Raw genomic sequence first — 23818 nt, 5'->3', positions numbered from 1 at the left:
AAACAAAAAATATACATATATTTTTTTAATGATTCCCCAAAGAGAAAATAATGTTATTCAGACCTTTGTTTATTATGCATTTCATATTTGTCAAGGAAAAAAGATTACTATATCCTACATGTAGTTCAAAGTAGAATGCTAGTGCTTGGAGAAAAAAAAATGAAAAAGTAACTTTAAATAATCGGACCTTCTCAACCTGAACTAAAACCTTTAAAAAGTACACACATATATACCTAAAAAAAACTTTAGAAATAAGAAATCCAAGAATAAAATCATTTAAATAAAATTATTTTATTCATCAGTCTAAAATTACACAAACCTAAATAACCCTGAGAAATAAAGTTAAAAAATGATTGATCTGTAAAAGACGAGCATAGCAGTCCATAAAAAACCTAATAAAATGGTCTGCTCACACGTTTCCAGCATTTACCAGTTTGAATATAAAATATCAAACCCTGACATATGTATAAAGATTAAAACAGTTTGCTCCGATGCATTCAATGCAAGACTCAAATTTGATAAATGTGCACTGTTATGTCCCTTTCTACAAGTCGCAATAGTTTCATTTTATGTTCTTCAATGATCTACAAAAAATTATACTAGTAAAAATAACATTGCATGGATCATAAATACAAAAAGGTAGTATTAACACGTTATTCATCAAAACATAGGTTAAATATCTTTATTTGCTGCAAATGGTTTGCTTTGCTACAATCCCCCAAAGGAGTTCCAGTGCATTTTAATTATACACCTGTTTAAAGGATTGTGCAGTGTTCTAAGCAATCAAACCATACCATTAACATGGAGAAATATTTTGAACATGAAATAACTGGTGTAGAATACCAGTTTTCTGCAAACACAAGACTTAACATTTCATTTAGTTTCATTCACCTAATCGGACTGCCCTTGATGACATGAATATGTGTGCGCAGAACTGAAAGTGTGCCTTCATGGTTGACTGATGAGCATGCTGTATTAACCAAAAGGGCCTCAATTATGCTTGCTTCCCTACTCTTCCTAAAGTAAAATATTGTTAATGAAATCTAGTAGGAAACACTAGGTTTGCGTTATAGGTTTTAGCCGATTCGACTCCACTGCCATTGTATTTCTGATCTAAGTGAATTTCTCTTTAGTAGGACTCCTCAAAGTTTTGCAGCCATAAAGTTGATATGTGGTTTAACTAGTGGGAACAGAGGCAAACTTCTCTTGAACTCGGTCATGTTCTGAACAACATCAGGCTGCAAAAAAACATACATGAAAGACCATTAGGTAGAATTTAAGCAGCTATAATAACATATACACGTTGTTACATAGTTGATTAAATAAATGAGGCTGCTTACAACACCACACTTCGTTTTGTATTAAAACACAAAAACATGCAAGCAATTAATTAACAGCACATGGCAGGGATTGATCTCGTATTAAAGTGTATAGAGTACATACATTTAAAAAAATATATATATGTACAGTGAAGAAGAAACTTGGCGAAAGGGACATTATGGTTTCAGCACAAAAACTAAAATCCATAGAAATGTGCCTATTTGCCAGATATGGTAAACTACGCAAGCATAACTTATGTACTGCTCATACCCACACATGACATCACAGATGGCATTGATCAGATCACATATGACACCACCAAATACATTATAGGCATATGGTAACACGTTAAAAATATATGCAAAGTGTGTACAATTTGGCCCACACAATGGCTCATGCTCTAGCCATCGTATTAATATCCCCTTACCAGATATTACCTGACTATGCATCAGTTTTGTATGCACCAAAGCTTTAAGTAAGTTCTTTATGTCCACAGGTGCCTAGTTTTTGATGTAAATGTAGCCCTCGACCTCAGGTTTAACCTTATACAGTGTTACAGTAGGCGTAGATGTATAATTCTATTCTACTGCTGAGTACACCTCATAAGCCTTCCAGGCAGCATCAGAGCTGTGCTGTTTTTCACAGATATAGTGGTGGTGCTGCTGCTCATTGAGTTACCCAGCTGGTAAAATGTCCCAACAACGTGTGCTGCCTCAGAGTAAGGAGACACTTCTTCAGTCCTACAATAAGAGGCTGAAAGACAACATCAACTCAATCGTGGAGAACTTCACAGCGATCATCGAGACAGCCAAGGTTGGAAATGAAACCCAAGTTTCTCAAGCAACACAGGGGGAGCAAGACACCCATGAAATGCATGGGAGGGTAGCTAACATTGTCCAAGCTAGAGAATCCCTCATGAAGTTGGTGCCTGACATGAAGCAGTTTCTCATCCTCAATGATATCCCCTTGGTGAATGAAGCCATCAATCAGTGGAATCAGCATAGCACAGCCTGCAGGACGACTGGCGCGGCGGCCATTTTGTCGAGCTGCCTGCCACGTGCGTGCGACGCGTTGCTCGGCTCACTGAGCCCAGCCTCCTCCAAGACTCTTGCATGGGGATCACGAGGCCTACCCTGCTCCTCAGGCCCAGACCCGGTAGGTGCGACACCATCAACCCAGGGGTCAGTAGAGCTGCATTTAGACACCCCCTCGGATGTATTGCCGGTACTAGGGCGTAGCCCCTCGGATGACAATCCGGTATAAGAACCTTCCGGTCCCTCAACACTGCCACCGGGAGGATCCAAGGATCCCTCGGCCCCAAGGCCGGTAGTTGCAGCAGCATCGATGCACGTGCTGGTACAAGGACCTGAACGGTCCCTCCTGTGCGGGAGAGTCCTTGGGAAGGAGTCTCCTTTGCATTGTGCAATGGAAAATAACGGCCCTAACTTGGGCCTGGCTCAGTGTTTCACGAAGTTCTTGAGGTCCTCTGGAGGCGACTCTGGAAGAGCTCCCTCCACCTGGCAAGTCTGTTCTTCAGGGATTTCGATGACAGTGCGCCACACACTGTACAAGCTTGTCAACCGTGGTCTGGGCCAAGGCAACGTAGGCAGAGGGCGTGGGGGTCTTAAGTTGGGAAGAGCCCATTGCAGGATGGACACCTGCTGAACCCTGTGGAAGGAGCGTGACGCCTGAGGACGGAGTACCTAAATAATAAGACAAAAAAAGACAAAGAAGAAGTATCCGCGCGTGGAATTACATGGCCAAAGCAAAACCCAGGAGCACTGGTGAATTCGGCCCATTCCTGTCGATGCGGAAAAGGGGACCGAGGTGTGGCGCTGGAGGGCGGAGTCAGGGTAGCACATGCTCCCAGGTCCTCACCCCCGCACGCCTCTAAATTTAAAGGGGAAGAAGTTTTTTTCTGGTCCCTTGGAAGGGACACCCATGTAGTATGGAGGAAAGGGAACGGAAGAGTATGTGTCCCTTTGGAGGCTTGTGGAATATGCTTAGATCACATGCTATGCATAGATTAGCGAGCAGTGTTAGGAGAAGGCGGTGGGTTGTGAAAAGATCCAGCGGCAAATAGATGTTTTAGAACTGCTCGTCCCACCTAAGTATGTGCTTTGGAATGAGTGTCAATGCAATAATTGAGTGAAAGTATGTACTGAGCTCCATGTAGCTGCTTTGTAAATGGTGTCTAGCGGGACATTTGCGATAAAGGCCAAAGTAGCTCCTGTACCCATTGTGGGGCGAGCTCTTGGTGTGAAAGGCAGTGTTTTGCTTGATGAGTAACAGAGCTGTATGCATCTGACTATCCATCTGGAGATGGCATTCTTGGAAATGCGGTCTCCTTCTCTGCCTGTTGCTAGACAGACAGTTGGTCTGCTTTCCTGAGCGGTCTTGCCTTGTTTACACAGTAAAGCACCACCCTCCTTATATCTAGCGTATGGAGTTTTTCCTCAGCTGAGCTGGTTCGGTTCTGAAAGAAGGCTGGTAGCTCAATGGATTGGTTTACGTGAAATTTGGAGATTAACTTATGTGAGAACCTAGGGCAGTGATGGGCAACCGGAGGCACTCCAGGATAGGCCGGGCACCATATGGCACAGTGATGGGCAACCGGAGGCCCTCCAGGATATGCCGAGCACTGTGCAGCTGCATGGTGCCCAGCCTATCCTGGAGGGCCTTGGGTTGCCCATCACTGTGCTGCATGGTGCCCAGTCTATCCTGGAGTGCCTCTGGTTGCCCATCACTGACCTAGGGTGTATACGTAAAACCAATTTGTCCTTGTGGATGACAAAGAAAAGGTCCTGCACTGACAATGCTTGAAGTTCACTGACCCTTATTATAGAAGTGTTAGCCACTAAGAAGGCAGTTTTATAGGTAGGTGTTTAAGACTTGCCTTATGCAAAGGGAGGTCCCATGAGCTTTGCATGAACTACATTGAGATCCCAGCCTGGCGGTGGGTTTGAAATTGGGGGGTGAAGTCTCTTTACTCCGACCATGAATGCTTCGATGATGGGGACTTTCCACCACAATATTGTAGAGGAGCAGCCAAGTACCACCCCCTCCAACTACCCCACCCTTATTACCTATAGAGTGGGAACCAAAGTATGTGATGTATTCGGAACAGTTGAAACAGCAAAGAGCAGAGTGTGGACTCTGTGCAGTACCCATAAGAGTACCAGTACCTAAGAGAATCTGGGAGGCAAGGTACCCATTGAGAAAACCATACCTGCATGCAAGACAATATGATGGCCATTTGAATGAGATTCCTGAAGAAGCAGAGCAGATGAAAGGCAAGGATGAATGGTGACGTCACACAGAAAGAGATGACGCACACAGAAGAGATGCAGAAACCAGAGGATGCGGATATTCCATAAAGCATCAAGAAAGTACCAAGGATAAGTGACATCTTGGGATCAAGGTGAAGAAGCTTATGCCATAGACAAACACATTAAGCTGTTTATACGTGTACAGATGCCACAGAAACGCAAGCAGCAAAGTAATATTGAAAGCTAGCTTCAAGCTTTTTAGTAAATAGATTGCAGCAAGCGCCTATATACATATATATATATATATATATAGATAAAACACATTCATCTTTCAGGTTGTAGCACTACAAAAAACCTTACTGGGTGTATGTAGAGGACATCCAAGCACTTGTGACTCTGCTTACTTCTACAAAATACCTTTATTAAGTTTAAGTACCGTACAAAAAAATATATTTCATCATAAGCATGTGCACCATGCCTACACAAATGGCAACCAGATGATCTTAAAAAACACACACTCTCCCATCCGGGTGGAGAAAGCCACGCGTTCCGCCTGTACACTCAGGCTTCGTCAGGCTAGTAAATCCAATAATGGCAAATGCACCAGTGAGTTTATAATAGGCAGCTAGAGTGGCCTGCTGCTTCCTCAATGTCGCGTGTTTGCATAATCACGTGATCGGAGCACCAAGCGCTCCTGTGGCAGAGAGCATCCTTGATTTGGCTGCCATATTAGAACGGCTAAGAATATATCGAAAACAAGGGAAATAGCCCTAGAGTCTGCTAGTGCAGCTCTGTGTATGCAACAATAACACGCTTTGGGCTAGGAATCCAGCAGGCCACACCACTCGGCCATCATTAAAACAATGATGTGATTATGCAAACGCATGAAGTTGAGGAAGCAGCAGGCCACTCTAGCCGCCTATTTTAAACTCACTGGTGGCATTTGGCATAATTGGATTTACAAGCTTGACGAAGCCCGAGTGTACAGGCGGAACGCGTGGCTTTCTCCACCCGGATGGGCGAGTGTGTGTTTTTTAAGATCACCTGTTTGCCATTTGTGTAGGCATGGTGCACATGCTTATGATTAAATATATTTTTTTGTACTGTACTTAAACTTAATGAAGGTTTTTTGTAGAAGTAAGCAGAGTCACAAGTGCTTGGGTGTCCTCTACATACATCCAGTAAGGTTTTTTGTAGTGCTACAACCTGAAAGATGAATGTGTTTCATCCATTTTTCATGAATTTTGCCTATTCTTACCCTAAAGCACCGGCTACAGAGTTAGGCTGAGCACTCTATTTGGCTACATTAGTATGGGATACATTACTCACCGTAATCGTATTTCTGATGCTTGTATCTGCTTAGATTCACATGCTGTGCATAGGCCGACATCTAGTGGAAGCTGCGGAGTATTACAGTTTGTTTTTCGAAAGTCGAAAAAGGGCGTCGACACAGGGCGTGCCAGTAATACTATCCCTAGTGTGACGTCCACTGTACCCATGATCCCTCACGCGTCTAGGATCCCCAGATTGTGTTTTTCCTGACATGAGGTAGCATGAGGAGTAGCGTGAGTACAGATAGTCCAAGCAGATAGACAGAAAGGTAAGACTACAAGCAACCATGCGCCTTCTCTCGGAGGGGAGGAAGGGTGGGTCGCATGTGAATCTAAGCAGATACAAGCATCAGAAATACGATTACGGTGAGTAATGTATCCCTTCTGAGGCTTGTGGAATCTGCTTAGATCACATGCTGTGCATAGATTAGCGAGCAGTACCAGAAGAAGGAGGTGGGATGTGAGAAGGGTCATGAGCAAACAGGTGTCTTAGAACCGCTTGTCCCACTTGTGTATCTGTCTTGGAATGAGTGTCAATGCAGTAATGCTGAGTAAAAGTGTGAATAGAGCTCCAAGTAGCTGCTTTGCAAATGGTGTCGAGGGGAACATTTGCAATGAAAGCCAGAGTGGCCCCAATGCCTCTAGTAGAGTGGGCCCTTGGTGTAAACGGCAGAGTCTTTTCAGAAAGAGAGTAACACAGCTGTATACAGTTGATAATCCACTTAGAGATAGCGCCCTTAGAGACGCGATCCCCCTCTCTGCCTGTAGCTACGGAGACAAACAGTTGATCTGTTTTCCTTAGCGGTCTGGTTTTATTTACATAGTATAAGACCGCCCTACGCACATCTAGGGTGTGTAGTACTTCAGCCGAGCTTTGTGGGTTTTGGAAGAAAGCCGGAAGCTCGATGGACTGGTTTACATGGAACTTGGATATGAATTTTGGTGAGAACCTAGGGTGTGTGCGTAAAACCAGTTTGTCCTTGTGGATAGTAAAGAAAGGATCTTGCACTGACAGAGCCTGAATTTCACTGACCCTTCTTATGGAGGTAATGGCTACTAAGAAGGCCGTTTTATAAGTCAGGTGTTTGAGACTACTTTTATGCATGGGTTCGAAGGGGGGCCCCATGAGCTTAGCTAGCACCACGTTGAGGTCCCATCCTGGCGGTGGGTTCGAAATAGGAGGGTGAAGTCTCTTTACTCCTTCCATGAAGGCTTTAACCACTGGTACTTTCCACCACGAGACCCTGTTATGGGATGTGGTGTAAGCCGAGAGGGCTGCCAGGTGTACTTTCAGAGAGTTAAAAACCAACCCTGCATCCAGCAGGTGGAGCATGTATGTTACAACGTTGGAAGGAGTGCAATCAACCGGGTTGATTTGTTTATTCTGGCACCAGATAACGAATCTTTTCCACTTGTCAAAGTAACAGTGTCTTGTATTTGGTTTCCTGGACTCTTTTAGAATGTCCATACACCTCTGTGGTAATTTGAGATGTCCAAACTCTATGACTTCAGGAGCCATGCTGCTAGGTTCATAGAGTTGGGTTCCTGATGCAGTGTTTGACCTTGTTGCTGGGACAGAAGGTTGTACCAGGCTGGGAGTCTGATGGGCTCGCACACCGCCATCCTGCGTAGGTGTGGAAACCATGGTTGTCTCGCCCACATGGGAGCAACTAGGATGAGCGTCATTGATTCCTTGTTCATCTTGTACACCACCTTCCTGATGAGAGGAGTTGGTGGAAAAGCGTACGCAAACATCCCTGACCAGTTCATCCACAGGGCATTCCCCTGGGAGTCCGTTTGGGGGAACCTGGATGCAAATCCTGGGCATTGTTTGTTTTCGCTTGTGGCGAATATGTCTATAGTGGGGAAACCCCACTGAGAGAAGAGATCTTCTACTACGTCTCTGTGAAGGACCCATTCGTGTTCTTCTGGGAGGGGGTCTCTGCTTAGAGCATCCGCTAGGGAATTGAGCTCCCCTGGAACATGTTGTGATGACGGAAAGATGTTCCGGCTGAGTGCCCATATCCATATTTTCTGGGCAAGCTTGGACAGATTTGGCGAACGAGTCCCTCCTTGCTTGTTCAGATAGAACATGGCTGTCGTGCTGTCCGTCCTGATCTGCACCGACAAGTTCAGTAGATGGGGCTCGAACGCCTGCAGCGCTCGGAATACTGCCAGAAGCTCTAGCAGATTGATGTGGTTCTTGGCTACTGAGTGAGACCAGAGACCCTGAGCTGTGTGGTGGAGATGGTGAGCTCCCCAACCAGTCAGGCATGCGTCTGTAGTAACCACTGCCTGTACTTCGGGATCGTAAAAGGGTTTCCCCTTTGCGATATTCTCTCTTGTCCACCAGTGTAGGCTCTGTACGAGTGTTGGCGAAACGACCACTAGATCGTCCCACTGACCACTTGCCTGAGACCACTGTTTCGCCAACCATTCCTGCATGGGACGCATGCGCAGACGCGCGTGGGGGACCAGGTAAATGCATGACGCCATCATGCCCAGTAACCGCATAGCTTTGCGTACTGTTATCTGTTGACCTGACTGATAATGCGGAATTTGCAGAAGTATATTCCGAATTCTTTCTTCCGAAGGGAAGGTCAATTCTCTCTGAGTATCTAGGATAGCTCCTAGAAACTGTTTTGAGGTGCTTGGCACCAGACTTGACTTCTTCTCGTTGATAGAGAAGCCTAATTCGTGGAGGAGGTCGATAGTCCTCTGAATGTTTGATCTGCAGATTCCTGGGGTTTCCCCCGTTATGAGCCAGTCGTCTAGATAAGGGTACACTGGGATTGCCTCCCTGCGTAGGTGTGCAGCTGCCACCGCGAGTACCTTGGTGAATACCCTTGGTGCTGAAGCTATCCCGAAGGGCAGTACCTTGAATTGGTAGTGGCGACTGTCCACCTTGAAGCGCAAGTATTTTCTGTGCGCCGGGAGCATAGAAATATGAAAATAGGCATCTTTCATATCCAAGGTTGCCATGTAATCCCCCTTTTTTAGGAGTGGGATTACCTCTTGTAGCGTGGTCATACGGAATTTTTGGGGCTTGACATACTTGTTGGCAGGCCGTAAGTCCAATACTGGGCGCATTGTTAAATCTTTCTTTGGCACAAGGAAGTAAGTTGAATAGATACCTTTGTTTACCTGGTGTCCTGGGACGAGTTCTATCGCGTCCTTTAGGAGCAGATTGTAGACTTCCTCGAGGAGGATCTTTTGATGTTCCAAAGAGTGGACTTTTTGTCTTGGAGGGTGGTTTCGGGGACGTTGCAGTAGTTCTATACAGTACCCCTTGGATACTGTCGACAGCACCCATCTGTCGGATGTTATCCCTTCCCATGCCTGGGTGAAGCTGGATATTCGTCCCCCTACTGGGGTTGCATGGGAAGGGACCCTGAAATGAGCGTCACTGCTTCGGTGGAGGCGTGCCGCCTCCTTTACTGGGGCTGCCTCTGCCTCTACCACGTCCTCTTCTACTAGCCCTACCATACCCCTGGGTAGACTGTTGTGAGTTGGTGTTCCACTGTGTACCCTGGGTGTGGGAATAGATATTTCCTCTATTGGAATTTTGGCCGCGGGGGCGACGAAAATTGCTGTTCCCTCTTTGGTTAGGTGGTTTTGTAGTTAACTGGCCAAGGGATTTGAGGGTGTCGAATTCCTCCTTAGCGTTTTTTAGTGCGTCCTCGACTGCCTTTCCAAACAGGAGATCACTTTCCACTGGTTTGTCTAAGAGTGCAGCTTGTGTTTCTGCTCTGAATCCCGACTGCCTCAACCAAGCATGTCTTTTGATGACAGTCCCCTCTGCTATAATTCTACCCGCATTGTCTGCGGCGTCTAAAGTTGCTTTTAAAATGCAGCCTGAGACGTTTCTTCCCTTTGCACAAATGCGAGATAGCTGGCTCTTAAGGGGTTCGGGAGCGGAATCTATTAGTGCTGCCACTTCTTCCCACTGATGGCAGTTGTAGCTGGCCAACAGTGTGGTGGAATTCGCGATTCTGGTTTGGTAGGCTGCCGTGGAAGCTACTTTTCTACCAAAACCATAGAGTTTCTTACTTTCCTTGTCGGGGGGAGCCTCCGAGGAAGATAATGGGGTTCCAGCTCTCTTGCGGGTGTTAGTTACGACTAGAGAGTCTGGCTTAAGTTGGCCTCTAATATATAGAGGGTCCGACTGGGCTGCTTTAAACAGCTTCTCTACTCTCGGGTTTACAGGTCTTGTCAAGTTTGGGTTGACAAGGGATGGTGCTATTCTGCGTTGAATAGATTTCAGGATGGGAATGGTCTGGGCTACTGTCTTCCTTTCCCCTATTAGTTCCTCCGCGAAGTCCCTCTCTTCTTGGACACCTTGTGTGTCTATGTGGAAGTGGTTAGCTGCCCGAGAGAGCAGTTCATTTAGGAGGGGCTGATTATCTATTGGGGAATCAGACACTGGGGCTTCCCTTTCGACTGGTGAGTCCATTCTGAAAATATCTGGGCTATTTTCTGGCTCATCCTCGTCTTCGTCCTCCCCGTAATAGTCTGACACTGCGAGATCTTCTGGTGTCTCAAAATCCTGGCCCTCTATAAGGGAAGAGTCTCCTTGGCCTGTAGGGAAAAGGCAAGAATAGGGTTGGACCTCGAAGGGTTCTGAAGCCTTGACTGGTGTCTCGACCCGGGGCCTTTTATTTGAAGGGATAGGGTCCCTTGAACCTGAGGGAGAAGATTCCTGAGGGTTTAAAGCTAGTAGTTGGTCAGGGTGTCTTTCGAAGAAATTTGCTAAGGAGGACATCCTTGACATTACTCTGTCAATGTCCTCGCATGACCAGAGTTTTGAGCTTGGGGTGACCCTGCTGGAACTCTCTATGGACTGTCCCTGAGAAGACTTGGACGGGGAAGTCAGTTCTATTGTTGTGGGGGATTGCAAGGGTTGTTTCCTTTGTTGCTTACCCCCTTCCCCGTGGGTGGAAGTGTGTTTACCCTTTCCCTTATCTTTCGACGCCTGGCGTCGAGGATCGGATGTGGAATCCCTGTGTTTCGAACTAGGCTTCGAAACTGGGCCCTCCTCACTCCCAAGTGATGTACCCTTTCCCTGGGGTGCAGGCTGGGGATGGAAGCCGTGTTCGTCTCCGGACGAGTGATCTTCCGTGATGTTAATGGGCGAGGCACTATGTGCAAGTGTGGAGGCTTGCCTGACGTCGTGCGGCGACCTCGACCGGGACCGCCCAGAGGACGTCCTTTCGGACCGCTCCTTTTGTGCCTCTTTCCGAGGTTTCGACGACGTCGAATCTCGGGTGGGTTTTTTGTGTTTAGCGTGTGTATGTGTAACGCTCTTGTCGCCGGGGGACTTCCCCATAGTCGCCGGGACGGACGACCTTCCGAGGCCGGGGACGTGCGTTAGGCTGTCTTTCGACGCCTTGGTGCCCTCGCCGTCCGAAAGTCCGGCGTCGCTGCCGTCGCTGAAGGTACCCTCCGCCTCCATAGCTGCTAGCTTGGCGTGGTGGGCCCAACGCTTGGTGGAACGGTCCTTAAGAGTTTTTGTCTTAAACCTGCTACAGGCCCTGCAACCCGCCTCGGGGTGGTCTCTGGGCAGGCAAAGGTTGCACGTAGCGTGCTTATCTACCCAAGGGTATTTTTTATTACACTTGGGGCAAAACTGAAAGGGCGTACCCTCCATACGCGCCTGTGGGCAGCGGGCAAGTGTGTGTAGGTAAGAAGGTGTTTCTAACCGAGTGTGGAAGTGTACCACCCCCCACTCTCCCTACTGTAGGGCCGAGGCCAGCGGCCCAGGCCCGAGCCGAGGCGGAAGCCTCAAGGCCCAATCCGTCAGGTTTCGACGTTGATCTCCTCCCCGGTTCGGCGTCGAGATGCTGGTCGACGTAGGGGTGAGAAAATGGGGCAAATTAGAATTAGTTTTAAGTGTAAATATGGCAAAGCCAGGGAACTCCGATGAAGTGCTTCCGACCAGAATGGCGGAAAAAAACAATCTGGGGATCCTAGACGCGTGAGGGATCATGGGTACAGTGGACGTCACACTAGGGATAGTATTACTGGCACGCCCTGTGTCGACGCCCTTTTTCGACTTTCGAAAAACAAACTGTAATACTCCGCAGCTTCCACTAGATGTCGGCCTATGCACAGCATGTGATCTAAGCAGATTCCACAAGCCTCAGAAATATATATACACACACACAAATAAAAGATGGATGAAATCCACTACGCATTATAAATCAGTGCTGAACATGAACAAGAAGGCCTCACTTCAGTGTGTCGCAGTTAAAAGAAATTTTTTTTTTACAAAAGAATCTCAGCAGAAGGAGTTGGATAAGCCAAGATGCCAAAGTCTTATCAAACAGGAATTGGCGGACATTTGATACAAATTGTGTGAAGGAACAAGAGGCTCCTGTTCAGAAGGCTTGAGCAAACCAAAAGACGTCAGAGGACTTAAAAAATATTAAATACACAAAAAGGCTTGATTTTATGGTGTCCAGTCACGTGGAAGGAAGAAATTGGATGATCAAGGTGGTCACACCTGCGCACGAGGGCAGGCTGTGCCTTCACTCCTTAAAAATTCTCAGAGCACAGTACAAACTCAAGGCCAAACTTCAAAGCACTAATTGACACTGGACCATTGAGGTGATGATGGATTGATATATTAATTGGTGAAAAGCTAGTGTTTAGATATGCCCACTAGCACCTGAATGCTCAGTCTGCGTGCTGCTAGACGTACGTGGAAAAGTACAGACATAGGTTAGAAGCCAACCAATTGTAGAGGACCGTGTAATCTAGGGTCCTATAGTTTGTGCAGCCAATGGAAGGTTGTGTATTTGGTGACGTTCATAGTGGCCATTTTGAGGGGAGGGCTTAGTTGCCCCACCTGATGTTAAGTACCCTATCACTCTCCTTCACGGTTTTATACTGATATGGAACTTATACTTAGGTATTCACTCAGAGCCTATCACTTTAGATAGGTTTTGAAGTTTGCCACGTAGGTAGTGACGCAGGTCAATACGTCACTGATGACGATTTTATGCAACATAACCTCAGTTTCTACTAAAAGGAGTCAAGTAAGAGGATCGAACGAATGCTGATGTTCGTAGTACTCCCTGTTTTATATACTAGTTAATAAAACGGACTCTCCTTTTGCCAAACTACCTGAGTCGTTTTGATTATTGATTTATGAATAAAATCTGCATCACCATCCATCTCCAGGGTAATGTTACTCATCTTAAAGGGTGGCCAACCCAGTTCACTTGGTAGCAGAGAGAGGACAGTTCTTTAAAAAGTCAATCGACTGTCGACATAAGTAAGCTTTAGAGTCTCAGTAATATCGCACGACCTTTGCCATTCGGCTGACAGGACGTGAAGCTCCCCGTAGATAGTGTTTAGTGTAAATAACAAATAAAATCCTTGCATGGAGGGCGCGACGGGTCCCCTTAGTTTGTATAAAAATCCCCTCCCACTTCTACGAAGAGTGGAACGGAAACCAGTTTGAAGAGGTGGTAACGGAGGCGGCAATCCCGAGGTTCCGAAGAAGAAAATATGCGAATAGTGAGTAGAAACTGAGGAGTGTGATAAATTGATGCATGCATAGTAAAATAAAGGAGAGTAACGGAGGGAGGCGGGATAAATTTAACGTAAGACTGTACACAAAAAAAGAAAATATATATATATATGAATGACACCTAGCAATATAATCAGTGATATTGTGTGAGGAAGAGGATACAGCCTATACCTACATTTTAAAGAACGTTAGAAGAAATCTTAATCTAAAATCCGGTTTGTGGACGACGTAGAAAACAGGTGTGATTTAAGACAGGCCTAAAGAGAGAGATTTAATTCTGTGAGGAGCATTTTTAGAGGGTAAGAGGAGTCTTAGAGAAAAAGATCGCAGGAGATTTCATGTGACCGGTCAAGTTTGTCTGTTTTATGTGGTTTTGAAAGCATAACGTCACAGCTAAAGAAAAAAGGTATGATAAATATAAGTGCAAAGTTGAGGAAAAGAAAGTGATTGATTTAATTCTATTTGAAGGTTGTTTTTAGCAAGATTAAAGTAAAACTGATTGAACGGGATTGGAGCTTGCGGCGATTGGTGCTCGCTCATATGGTATTATTCTCTTGAAACAAGCTTTAAACCTGTGATCAAAAGCAAACGAGCGTTAAGTTAAGAATAGACAAATTGAGAATGGAGGATGTTACTCCATTAGTGCATCTCTGCAAGCAGTTGCCAAAACAGGCACCTAAACTTAGACAGTACAGTGCAGATGGGTTAAAGGAGCCGCAGACAAAATGTTTAGGCCGTGGCCAAAAGGCGGATCACTATCGAAGGCAGTCTTGCAGCATATGACGACATATTTGCATGCAGCATATACTGGGAAGAAGCTAGACAAGCGCCTAGTGAGCTAAGAGCTTTGGAAAATGCATCAACAAGAGAAAGATGAGGAGCCTCCTTTAGATTGGATACTTAATGTATGCAACGAGGGGGGTGAAGAACCCTCTGCTCCACTCACCCTGTCTGAAATAGAAGACGAGTGTAAGAAAGATGATGGGTTATACCCATTAAGGGAACTTAAAGCAGCGGCAGGGGATAGCAACCCCGATTATGAGTCATATACGCAAAGTAGTGACAAAGAGCCAGCGAAGAATATGGAGAAAGATGTTATCTCTAAAGTCCCAAGAGACAAGGAGAGACGCAATAAGGAAAGAAGCGATCGACCAAGTACATCTCTAGATATAGGAAGAGAGATAAAGAGATTGAAGAGAGAAAGAGAAAACTGATGAGATAGCGCTCTTACAGAACAAATGGATGGGAGGTCAGATTTTGCTTAAACTCGATTGTAAAGGCATTAAGACAAAGGGGAGATCAAGATGAGCAAGATAAAAAAGACAAAGAAAGGGAAGAAAGATTGAAAGACGAAGGAGTGAAAACAGAGACGAGAGCAGTTCTATCAAGGCTAGCAGGCTAAAAAACAAGAGAGCAGAAGAGCAAAGAAAACGCGACAATAGATAAAACAGCTGATGAGTGAGAGGCTAGAAAGAAAAAGAATGGAAGAGGAAGAGCAGAAGTTAAGAGAAAAAAGAATGCAAAGACGAAGGGATGAGGAGATACGAAGGGCAAATGAAAGAAGGGATATGAAAAAGAAAGAGTAAGACAGAGTGAGAGAGGAAGCTAGAAAGCGAAGAGAATTTGACGATGATATGGAACGTAAAATAGCATGCAATCTCGATTACATTGAAAAGGAAGAAATCCTGATCCAAAAGTAGCATGAGAAGATATAGAGGAATTCTTCCCATAATACGAGTCATTACCAGGCCCGTCCACAGCAAATCTACAAGACTAGTTTGACTCGAGGAGCGTTGGGGAAGCGATCGATAAAGTAAACCATGAAATGAGAGCTCAGACAGAGCCAAGGGGAAGGGAAAAAATTACCGTCTCGAGAGCACTCAGTTGTATGACACGGAGGAAGCCTTATGTAGTGCGAGACATTAGGAGCTGTCTTTAGACAGACTGACTCTGAATAGAGATGACGAGGAACAAGTTACTTACCTGTAACTGTTGTTCTTCAGCATGGGTCTGGCATGGATTCACATGCTCATGAATATTCCCTGTCGTCAGGCTGGGAATCCTCGGTAAAGAAAAAATCAGCATCAGTTTCGTTTCTGATCTGTCTTTCTTAGTAGTAACCAATCACTGATCTCTGGGTCATACTGCCCCCAGCCAATGACTGCCCTCTCCCTAAGCCCCTCCCCGAGCAGCCATCCTCAAATTTGGTAGCACGTAAAGTGGCAGTATGACCAAGTGAAGAGCCACAGAGGGGAAGGAGGGAGGATTCACATGTGAATCCATGCCAGACCCATCCTGGAGAACAGCTACAGGTAAGTAACTTGCTCCTTCTCCAGCATGGGGTCTGGCATGGATTCACATGCTCTTGAATATAAGAATACATAGCAGTACACACATTCAAAACCATGGAAGGTGGCAACAGGCTCAACCTTAAGCATTACATAAACTCAACATTAAGCAACTCTTACCTCCTCACCAGGCCCACCCTCGGGCAAACAGGTTGCGCAGCACTGCTTGGCCGACCCTGGACTCCTCCCTGGAATCCCGGTCGACGCAGTAGAATCTCGTGAAGGTGTGCGTCGACCTCCACGTAGCAGCCCTGCAGATGTCCAGCAGTGGCACACCAGACAAGAACGCCGTAGTAGCAGCAATCGCTTTGGTCGAATGGGCTCTCGGACGGCCAGGCAACGGTCGGTTAGCCAACCGATGACAGTGCATGATGCAGCCGGAGAGCCATCTGGAAATGGAAGCCTTTGAGAGAGCCTTCCCTTGGTTCACAGGTCCAAAGTTCACAAACAGCTGTGATGTCTTCCAAAAACTCTTCATTCCGTCCACGTAGAACTTAAGCGTTCTAGCTACATCCAGCGAGTGCAAAGTCCTCTCGGCCGGCGACGCAGGCGATGGGAAGTAAACTGGTAACACCAAGGGCTCGTTCAGATGGAAGTCCGACAGCACCTTGGGCATGAAGGAGGGGTGCGTCCTCAGCACCACCCTCATATCGTGAAAGTCAAGTATGGAGGCTTGCAGGATAGGGTCTGAATCTCTCCCACGTGTCCTGCGGAAGTGATGGCCACAAGGAACGCTGTCTTCCACAACAGGAACTTCAACAGAGCCGAATGCAAAGGCTCGAATGGCGGCCCCATGAGCCCGGTCAGCACCACGTTGAGCTCCCATGCCGGGGCTGGAGCTTTCACCGGCGGGAACGATCGGAACCGTCCCTTCATAATTTCCTTCACCAGTCGATGAGACCACAAGGACGGCCGTCCTGTAGTCCTGGTGTATCGGGAAATCGCTGCCAGATGGATCTTGATGGAAGCGTGAGCTAGTCCAGCCTTGGCCAGCGACAGTAGGTATGGTAGCACTTGAGGTGCCGTAATCCGTAGACGGTTGATCTCCTGTGCGCGGCACCAGACAGAGAACCTCTTCCACTTATGTCCGTAGCACTTGAGAGTTGAGGACGCCCTAGCCTTTGCAAGAACCTCTCTGCAGTCAGCTGGGATATCGTACCCTCCAAACTCTAGCACTGCAGGAGCCAAGCCTGCAAGCTCAGCGACTCCGGGTCGTGATGAAGAATGGCGCCTCCTTCTCTGGAGAGAAGATCTGCGTCAGTCGACAGCTTGACTGGTGGGGACACAGATGTCCAGAAGGTCCGGGAACCAGATCTGTCTCAGCCACGCCGGTGCGACGAGGATCATCCTGCACCGGGACCTCTTGAGCCGGCTGATGAGTCGAAGCAGCAGCAGCAACGGAGGAAACGCATACAGGAACAGGCCGTCCCAGGGGACCGAGAAAGCATCGCCCATGCTCCTCGGCTGTGGAAACCTGCTGGCGAACCTCTGGCACTTGGAGTTCATCGCCAACAGGTCGATCTGGTGTTTGCCCCATCGTCAGAAGAGCCAATCCACTTGATCCTGGCGTAGTTCCCACTTGTGACACGAGCGTAGCTCCTTGCTCAGTGAGTCAGCGATGGTGTTTTTTATTCCTGCCAGATGGAAGCGAACCAGAAACATCCCCTGGGCGATGGCCTAGTGCCACAGATCCTGGGCCTCCTTGGATAGGGCTGGGGATCTGGTGCCTCCCTGCTTCCGGATGTAAAACATCGTGGTGGTGTTGTCGGTGAAGATCCTCACGACCTTGCCCTTGAGGGACGGGAGCAAAGACTTGAGAGCTCAGAACACGGCTCGGAGCTCCAAGATGTTGATGTGGACAGACCTCTCCTCTGGGAGCCAAAGGCCTGTTGCGTGGAGATCTCTGGTGTGCGCACCCCATCCCTCCAGGGAGGCGTCCGTCGTCATCGTCTCCTGATGTGCCGGGGTCTGAAAGTCTGTGCCCGCCGTGAGGTGCGCAAGGGTGCCCCACCACTGAATCGCCTGACTGAAAACCTCGTTGAGCGGGATTTTGTCTTTGAAGCTGCATGCCGATTGCATCCAGTGGGAGCCGAGGAACTCCTATAGAGGACGCATCCGTAGTCTGCACAGGCGCACTAGGTAGATGCATGAGGACATCATTCCGAGGAGGGACTTGATGGATCTCACCCAGGCCACGTCCGTGGCTAGCATGCGCTGCACCTTGCCCAAGATGGCCTTCGTCCTTTCCTCCGACGGAGAGGCCAATCGCTCCACTGTGTCGAGCTTTGCTCCCAGAAACAGTGCCATCTGCGACGGAACCAAATGGGATTACGGGTAGTTGGAGATTCCCAGCTCCGTGAGTAAGCGGACGGTCTCCGCCGTGTGCTCGACGGCGAGTTGTCTTGTCCTTGCACGGATGAGAGCCAGTCGCCCAGGTAGGGGTAGACGTGGATCCCCTGCAGGCGCAGCCGCGCCGCCACTGGTGCTAGGCACTTGGTGAACACCCTGGGTGCCGACTTCAATCCGAATGGCAGAGCTCTGAATTGGTAGTGGCGTCCTTGAACTACGAATCTGAGGAACTTTCGGTGTCCTTTCAGGATGGGGATGTGGAAGTACCTTGAGTATACTCCGGAGCCCCGGAGCCTCTTGGGGACGAGCTTGATGGCACCTTTCTGGAGCAGTTGAGGGACGTGATTTTCCTTCCTGGCCACAGTAGGAATGCGGGGACACTTCCTCTGGAATTCGAGAGTGTGCCCGTGGGCCAGGGCATCCAGCACCCAACGGTCGGTGGAGATGGACTCCCACACGCTGACGAACTTCGCCAGCCGGCCTCCCACCAGGGTGCATCGGTGGGGGCCCGACGCTACAGCCGTTTCAATCTTGCTTGGAGGCGGCCTTGGCGACGACGAGATCCTCCTTGCTTGCCGCGACCTCTGTAGGCCTCCTGGGACGAGGAACGGGCCCTGGTGGTACGTAGAGGAGCCACCGCCTGATCCCTTGGAGGCCCCCTGGCTGCCACCGGCGCTCCGAAAGGGCTGTCGTTGCTGACTCCCAGGGCTCGGGCCGTCTCTGTGTCGGCCTTGATGGCCTGCAGCGACTCATCCACCGTGTTCCCAAACAGGTTGTTGCCGTCGAACGGCATGTCCAACACCCTGGTCTGCACGTCCTGACGGAAGTCTGTCGCCTTGAGCCAGCCTCGTCGTCGAAGGCAAACACTGTTGTCTAACTGGCGAAACCCGGTGTCGGCAATGTCCGTTGCCACCGTTATGGCGTGGTCCGACACCACCTCACCTTCCTGCAGAATCTCCAGGGCCTCCGCCCTCTTGTCTGGTAGGAAGTCCAGTAGGGGAGCTATCTTGTACCATAGCTCCCTGTCGTAACGGGCCACAATCGCTAAGGCGTTGGCCGCCTTAATTGTTGTAGCCGCTGACGAGATGACCCGTCGCCCCATGGTGTCCAATTTCTTTCCCTCGCCTTCCGGTGGAGAAGTAGAGGTTGAAATTGTCGCCCCCACCGCCTTCTTCTTGGCCGCCGCTGAGACGACCGAATCCGGCGTCGGCTGAGCCCTAAGGCACAAGGGGGCGGCGTCGGGGACCTGGTACTGGTCCCTCTTGGCAGGCGTGGTGGACGGGAAGGCGCGCCCTGCCTGGCAGCCGAAGAGCCCGACCGTTCGGCGCTCCCGGTGCCTGCGGACTCGCGGTGCTTAGCCTTCTGTTGGGCCCCAGTCGCCGGGGCGCCCTCACAGGACTTAGAAGACCGCTCTGCCCTTTTCTTCTTCTCACCTGCTGGGCCCTTCCCCAGCCAGCTGGCGAGGCGGGAACAACGATCCCTCATGATCTGTTCCGATAGGTTCTTGCAGAACGCACAGTCCTTCTCCACGTGCGTCTTGTCCTCATGAAGGCAGTAGACACATCTTGAATGCTCGTCCTCCTTGAAAACATTCTGCAACCCGCATCCAGGGCAGTTCCTGAACAGCTTGGATCCAGGCGTCGAGCTTCCCTTGTCCTGGGCCGTGTCCATGGTAGGCCTCAGATCTTCTGGAATCCTCCAAGAAGCGTAACTCGACGAAAACTTCATCCTTGAGGGGCGTAGAAAATTCGAAACGGGTCCCCGTTGATCGGAAGTAGAAACGGTGGAGCTTGAGGCTCGATTTAACCGAAAAATGAGAAAATCTCTATGAAAAAAGTGCGAAATGCAGTTAAACCTCGAGAGCTATAGCACGAGGACTCCCAACACTTGAACGTGCGGTAAAAATCTGAGGATGGCTGCCAGGAGAGGGGCTTAGGGAGAGGGCAGTCATTGGCTGGGGCAGTATGACCCAGAGATCAGTGATTGGTTACTACTAAGAAAGACAGATCAAAAATGAAACTGATACGGATTTTTTCTTTACCGAGGATTCCCAGCCTGACGACTGGGAATATTCATGAGCATGTGAATCCATGCCAGACCCCATGCTGGAGAAGGAGAGAAGTTTCACGAGTTGGGCAAAAGAAATGTCACACGAAGAAAGGGAAGCCTTCCATGGGGAAGAGGGAGAATGCATGTGGTTCTGAGGGATGTCTTTCTAAGGAGAAGGAAATAAGATGGATTGATTTAAACGTGCCTGTATCTAAGGTGTCGGAGCCATTGACACAGTCAGACCGACCTAGGGGGCAACTCCATGGTCAGAGGGGGCAGTCACCGCCTTATGTAAGCAGGTTAGTTTAGTTTAGTTTATTATTTGTATAGCGCCGCCTGGCCCTAGGGCATCCAGGCGCTTGCGATGAATACAACAAGAATAATGAATACAACAAGAATAATGCAGCAGAAATGTACAAATCGATTACATATTTACAAATTTACAGACTTGGTGCATGCTAGTGCGGTAGGGCTAGGCAGTTTCTTTGGATAGAAGCCAAGTTTTGGTGTTGTGTCTAAATCTGTGAAAGGACGGTTTTGATCTCAGCTCGAGTGGAAGTGAATTCCAAAGTTTGGAGGCAAGCACGGGGAAGCTGGAGCCACCTGCTTTTTGGAGCTTAAATCTTGGGATATTTAAGCAGTGTGTTTGAGCTGATCTGGTAGGGCGCGCTGGGGTGTGGTGCTTGAGGTTGTCGGATAGGTATCTGGGTGCTTGGTTAGCTAGGCATTTGTGTGTGAGTGAGATGGTTTTATATTCAATTCTTTGTGGTATGGATAGCCAATGGCAGGTGCGTCTGGCGTCCGAGATGTGTTCTTGTTTGGGTATGTTCAGGGCTGCTCGCAAGGCGTTGTTTTGTATGACTTGTAGTTTGTTGATGTTTTTCTGACTGGTTCCCAAGTATAGCGCATTGCAGTAGTCAACTTTGGAAAGGACTAGCGCTCTGGCTAAGGTGATGCAGTTGGATGGTGAGAGGTAAGGTCTGCTGGCATTGATAAGTTTACAAGTGTAAGCAGTGGCTGATGAGATGGAATTGATCTGTCTTGTCAGTGTGAGGGAGGAGTCGAGGTAGATTCCTAGGGTTTTGACGCTGTTAGAGACGGTGATGTTATTGCCGTCTATAGTGAATGCTTGATAGAGTTTGTCGAGTTTATTAAGTCTGGGTTGGGAACCTAGGAGAAGAAGCTCGGTCTTGTCGTCATTAAGGCATAGGCCATGCTTGGCCATCCATTCTTGTATAATGGAATAAATGTTGTTGAGAGCAGTGAGGTCGGTGGAGTAGTCGCCTGTTAAAGGGATCAGTATTTGGGTGTCATCTGCGTAGTTGGTGTAGATGACACCCAAGCGGTCCAGTATGTCAAAGAGGGGTTTCGTGAATACATTGTATAGAGTGGAGGAGACGCAGGAGCCCTGGGGGACACCGCAAGTGACTGGGGCTGGGATGGCAGAGGCTGTGGGTGCGAAGACTCTCATGGATCTGTTGTTAAGGAAGGAATGGATCCATGCGTTGGCGTTATCTGAAAATTTGGCTGCTGAGGATAGATGTTTGCAGAGGATGTCGTGGTTGACCAGGTCGAAGGCGGCCGATAAGTCAAGGAGGAGAAGGAGGGCTAGTTTACCATTGTCTTTAATGTTGTCCATCTGTGTCTTAAGGTCAATCAGGGCGGTCTCAGTGCCGTGTTTGGGGCGGAATCCTGATTGTCTGAGTCCTAGTAAGTTATTTTTCTCGAGGTGGTTCTGTATCTGGAGATAGGCAGCTCTGTCGAGGATTTTTAGTAGGAAGGGTACAGTCGTTATGGGTCTGTAGTTGGTGGGGACATTAGGGTCAAGGGTGGGCTTCTTGAGTAAAGGAAGAACCCAGGAGTCCTTGAGGTTGTTGGGCACTATGTTGGAGGTGAAAGATGCGTTGATGAGGGAGGTGATGAAGGGAGCAAGTTGTTTGGCAGCATCTTTAATGATAGGGGCTGGGCAAGTGTCGCCTTGGCATTTGGACGGTTTAAGAGAGTAGATTATTTCTTCAACCTCTTTAATGGTTATGGTGGAAAACTCAAAGAGGTTATTGTCATCATTTTGGGGGGTGGTGTGGGTGTGTGTAGAGGGGGTGATGTTATCGGAGAGGGTGAGGCTTTCTTTCTTTGTCAAGATTTTGGCTTGTAGCGTGGCAATTTTGCCTAGGAGTGCTTCCTGGATGTTCGTGCACCAGTGGATGTCTTTGTTGCAAGTGTCTGGAATGGGGGAGGGTGATTCGAGTTCTCTCAGGATATTGAAGAGCTCTTTGGTATTAGATTTGGCGTTGCTGATTCTTTCATTGTACATGTTTTTTTTAGACTGGATGATGGCTGATTTATAGATGTTCGATGCTAGTGCGTAGGATGTCTTGTTAATAGTGGATGGTGACTGTTTCCATGCTAATTCAGCTTGTCTTTTGGCTTTGCGGAGTGTTGTTAGTTTGGGGGTGAACCAGGAATTGAGGTGTGCTCGTGGTTTGGCTTTCCGAAGCTTGAGTGGTGCTATGGTATTTATGGCCTTAAGGATAGTTGTGTTGTATAAATCTACTAATTCAGTAGGGTTGGTCATGGTGGGTGAGAAGTCGATGATGGGTTGGAGTAACGGGAGGAGTTTCTCTAGTGTGATATTTTTGTTGTTTCTTGTGAGTGTGGGTGGGGCATTGGAGGAGGGCCCTGGTGTTTGAGTGCCTTTGTTGATGGTGAAGGTAATAAGGTGGTGATCGGTCCAGGCGCATGGAGTGTTGGAGAGGATGGTAGTGTTGCAATTGAGGTCAGCTATCCAGTCAAGGATGCGTCCTTTGTTATGTGTGGGTTGTGCGATATGGTGGGTGAGTCCTAATTCTGAAATAGTGTTGGCGATAGTGTGAGCTTTGTCATCTTTCTCATCATTGAGACCTAGATTAAAGTCTCCTAGGATGAGTAGTCGAGAGTTAGGTTTGATATTGTTAGAGAGTAGAAGGGCTATGTCGTCATTAAAGGATAGTATGGGGCCTGGCGGTCTGTAGATGAGGTGGATGGTGATAGTGCTTGTGTGCGTTGTGGATAGTTTGAGGGTGAGTAATTCCGCTGATGTCAGTGATTGGTTTTGTATGTGTCTAATGTTGATGGAACTTTTTGCAATAACGGCTACTCCACCACCTTTAGCTGTTTGTCTGTCTGCACGATAGATGGTATAGTCATTGGGTATAGCAAGTGATAGAGAGGGGCCAGATGCTGGGTGGAGCCAGGTCTCTGTAATAGCTATGAAGTCGAGATCATTAACGGTGATAATGTCGGCAATGTCTAAGGCATGGGCGACTACAGATCTCGCATTGATGAGTGCACCTTTAATGATTTCGGTGGTGATGCATGATTTTTTGATGTGGGTGCGGGGGGAGGGTGCGATCAGGCCGTGTGATATCTGGTCTGTCGGAGGTGTAGGGCGTGTGCAGTGAGGGGCAGATTTGGTAAAGGTTATGTTTTGTTTGTTGCCTGGATTGGGGAAGGATGCGGGTGTGTGTGTTCTGGATCTGAGTCGGGTGAATCTCGATAATCCTGAGCAGGGATAGGATCTGTTGGTAGTAAGGTTCGTGATAGTGGGTTGGCCGATGGGAGTAGTTTGTGATGCTTCTT

At 48.1% G+C, this 23818-nt stretch overlaps 1 protein-coding gene across 3 annotated transcripts in view; it reads right to left on the bottom strand.

Moving 5' to 3' along the window:
* Positions 1 to 272: 272 nt before the first annotated feature.
* Positions 273 to 23818, bottom strand: part of IDE (insulin degrading enzyme) — a 2084778-nt gene continuing 2061232 nt past the window's right edge. For 2 of the 3 annotated variants that reach the window (XM_069611370.1, XM_069611369.1), the window contains one exon: positions 273 to 1238. In XM_069611370.1, coding sequence (XP_069467471.1) covers positions 1143 to 1238 — 96 coding nt within the window. In that variant the 3' untranslated portion in view covers positions 273 to 1142. The remainder of the gene's footprint in view (positions 1239 to 23818) is intronic. The other variant, XM_069611371.1, reaches the window with a different exon arrangement.

This window comes from Ambystoma mexicanum, chromosome 8, assembly GCF_040938575.1.
Source record: "Ambystoma mexicanum isolate Mex_15411 chromosome 8, UKY_AmexF1_1, whole genome shotgun sequence".
NCBI lineage: Eukaryota > Metazoa > Chordata > Amphibia > Caudata > Ambystomatidae > Ambystoma > Ambystoma mexicanum.
The sequence above is the reverse complement of the archived record's forward strand: the minus strand, read 5'-3'. Positions and strand labels throughout refer to the sequence as shown.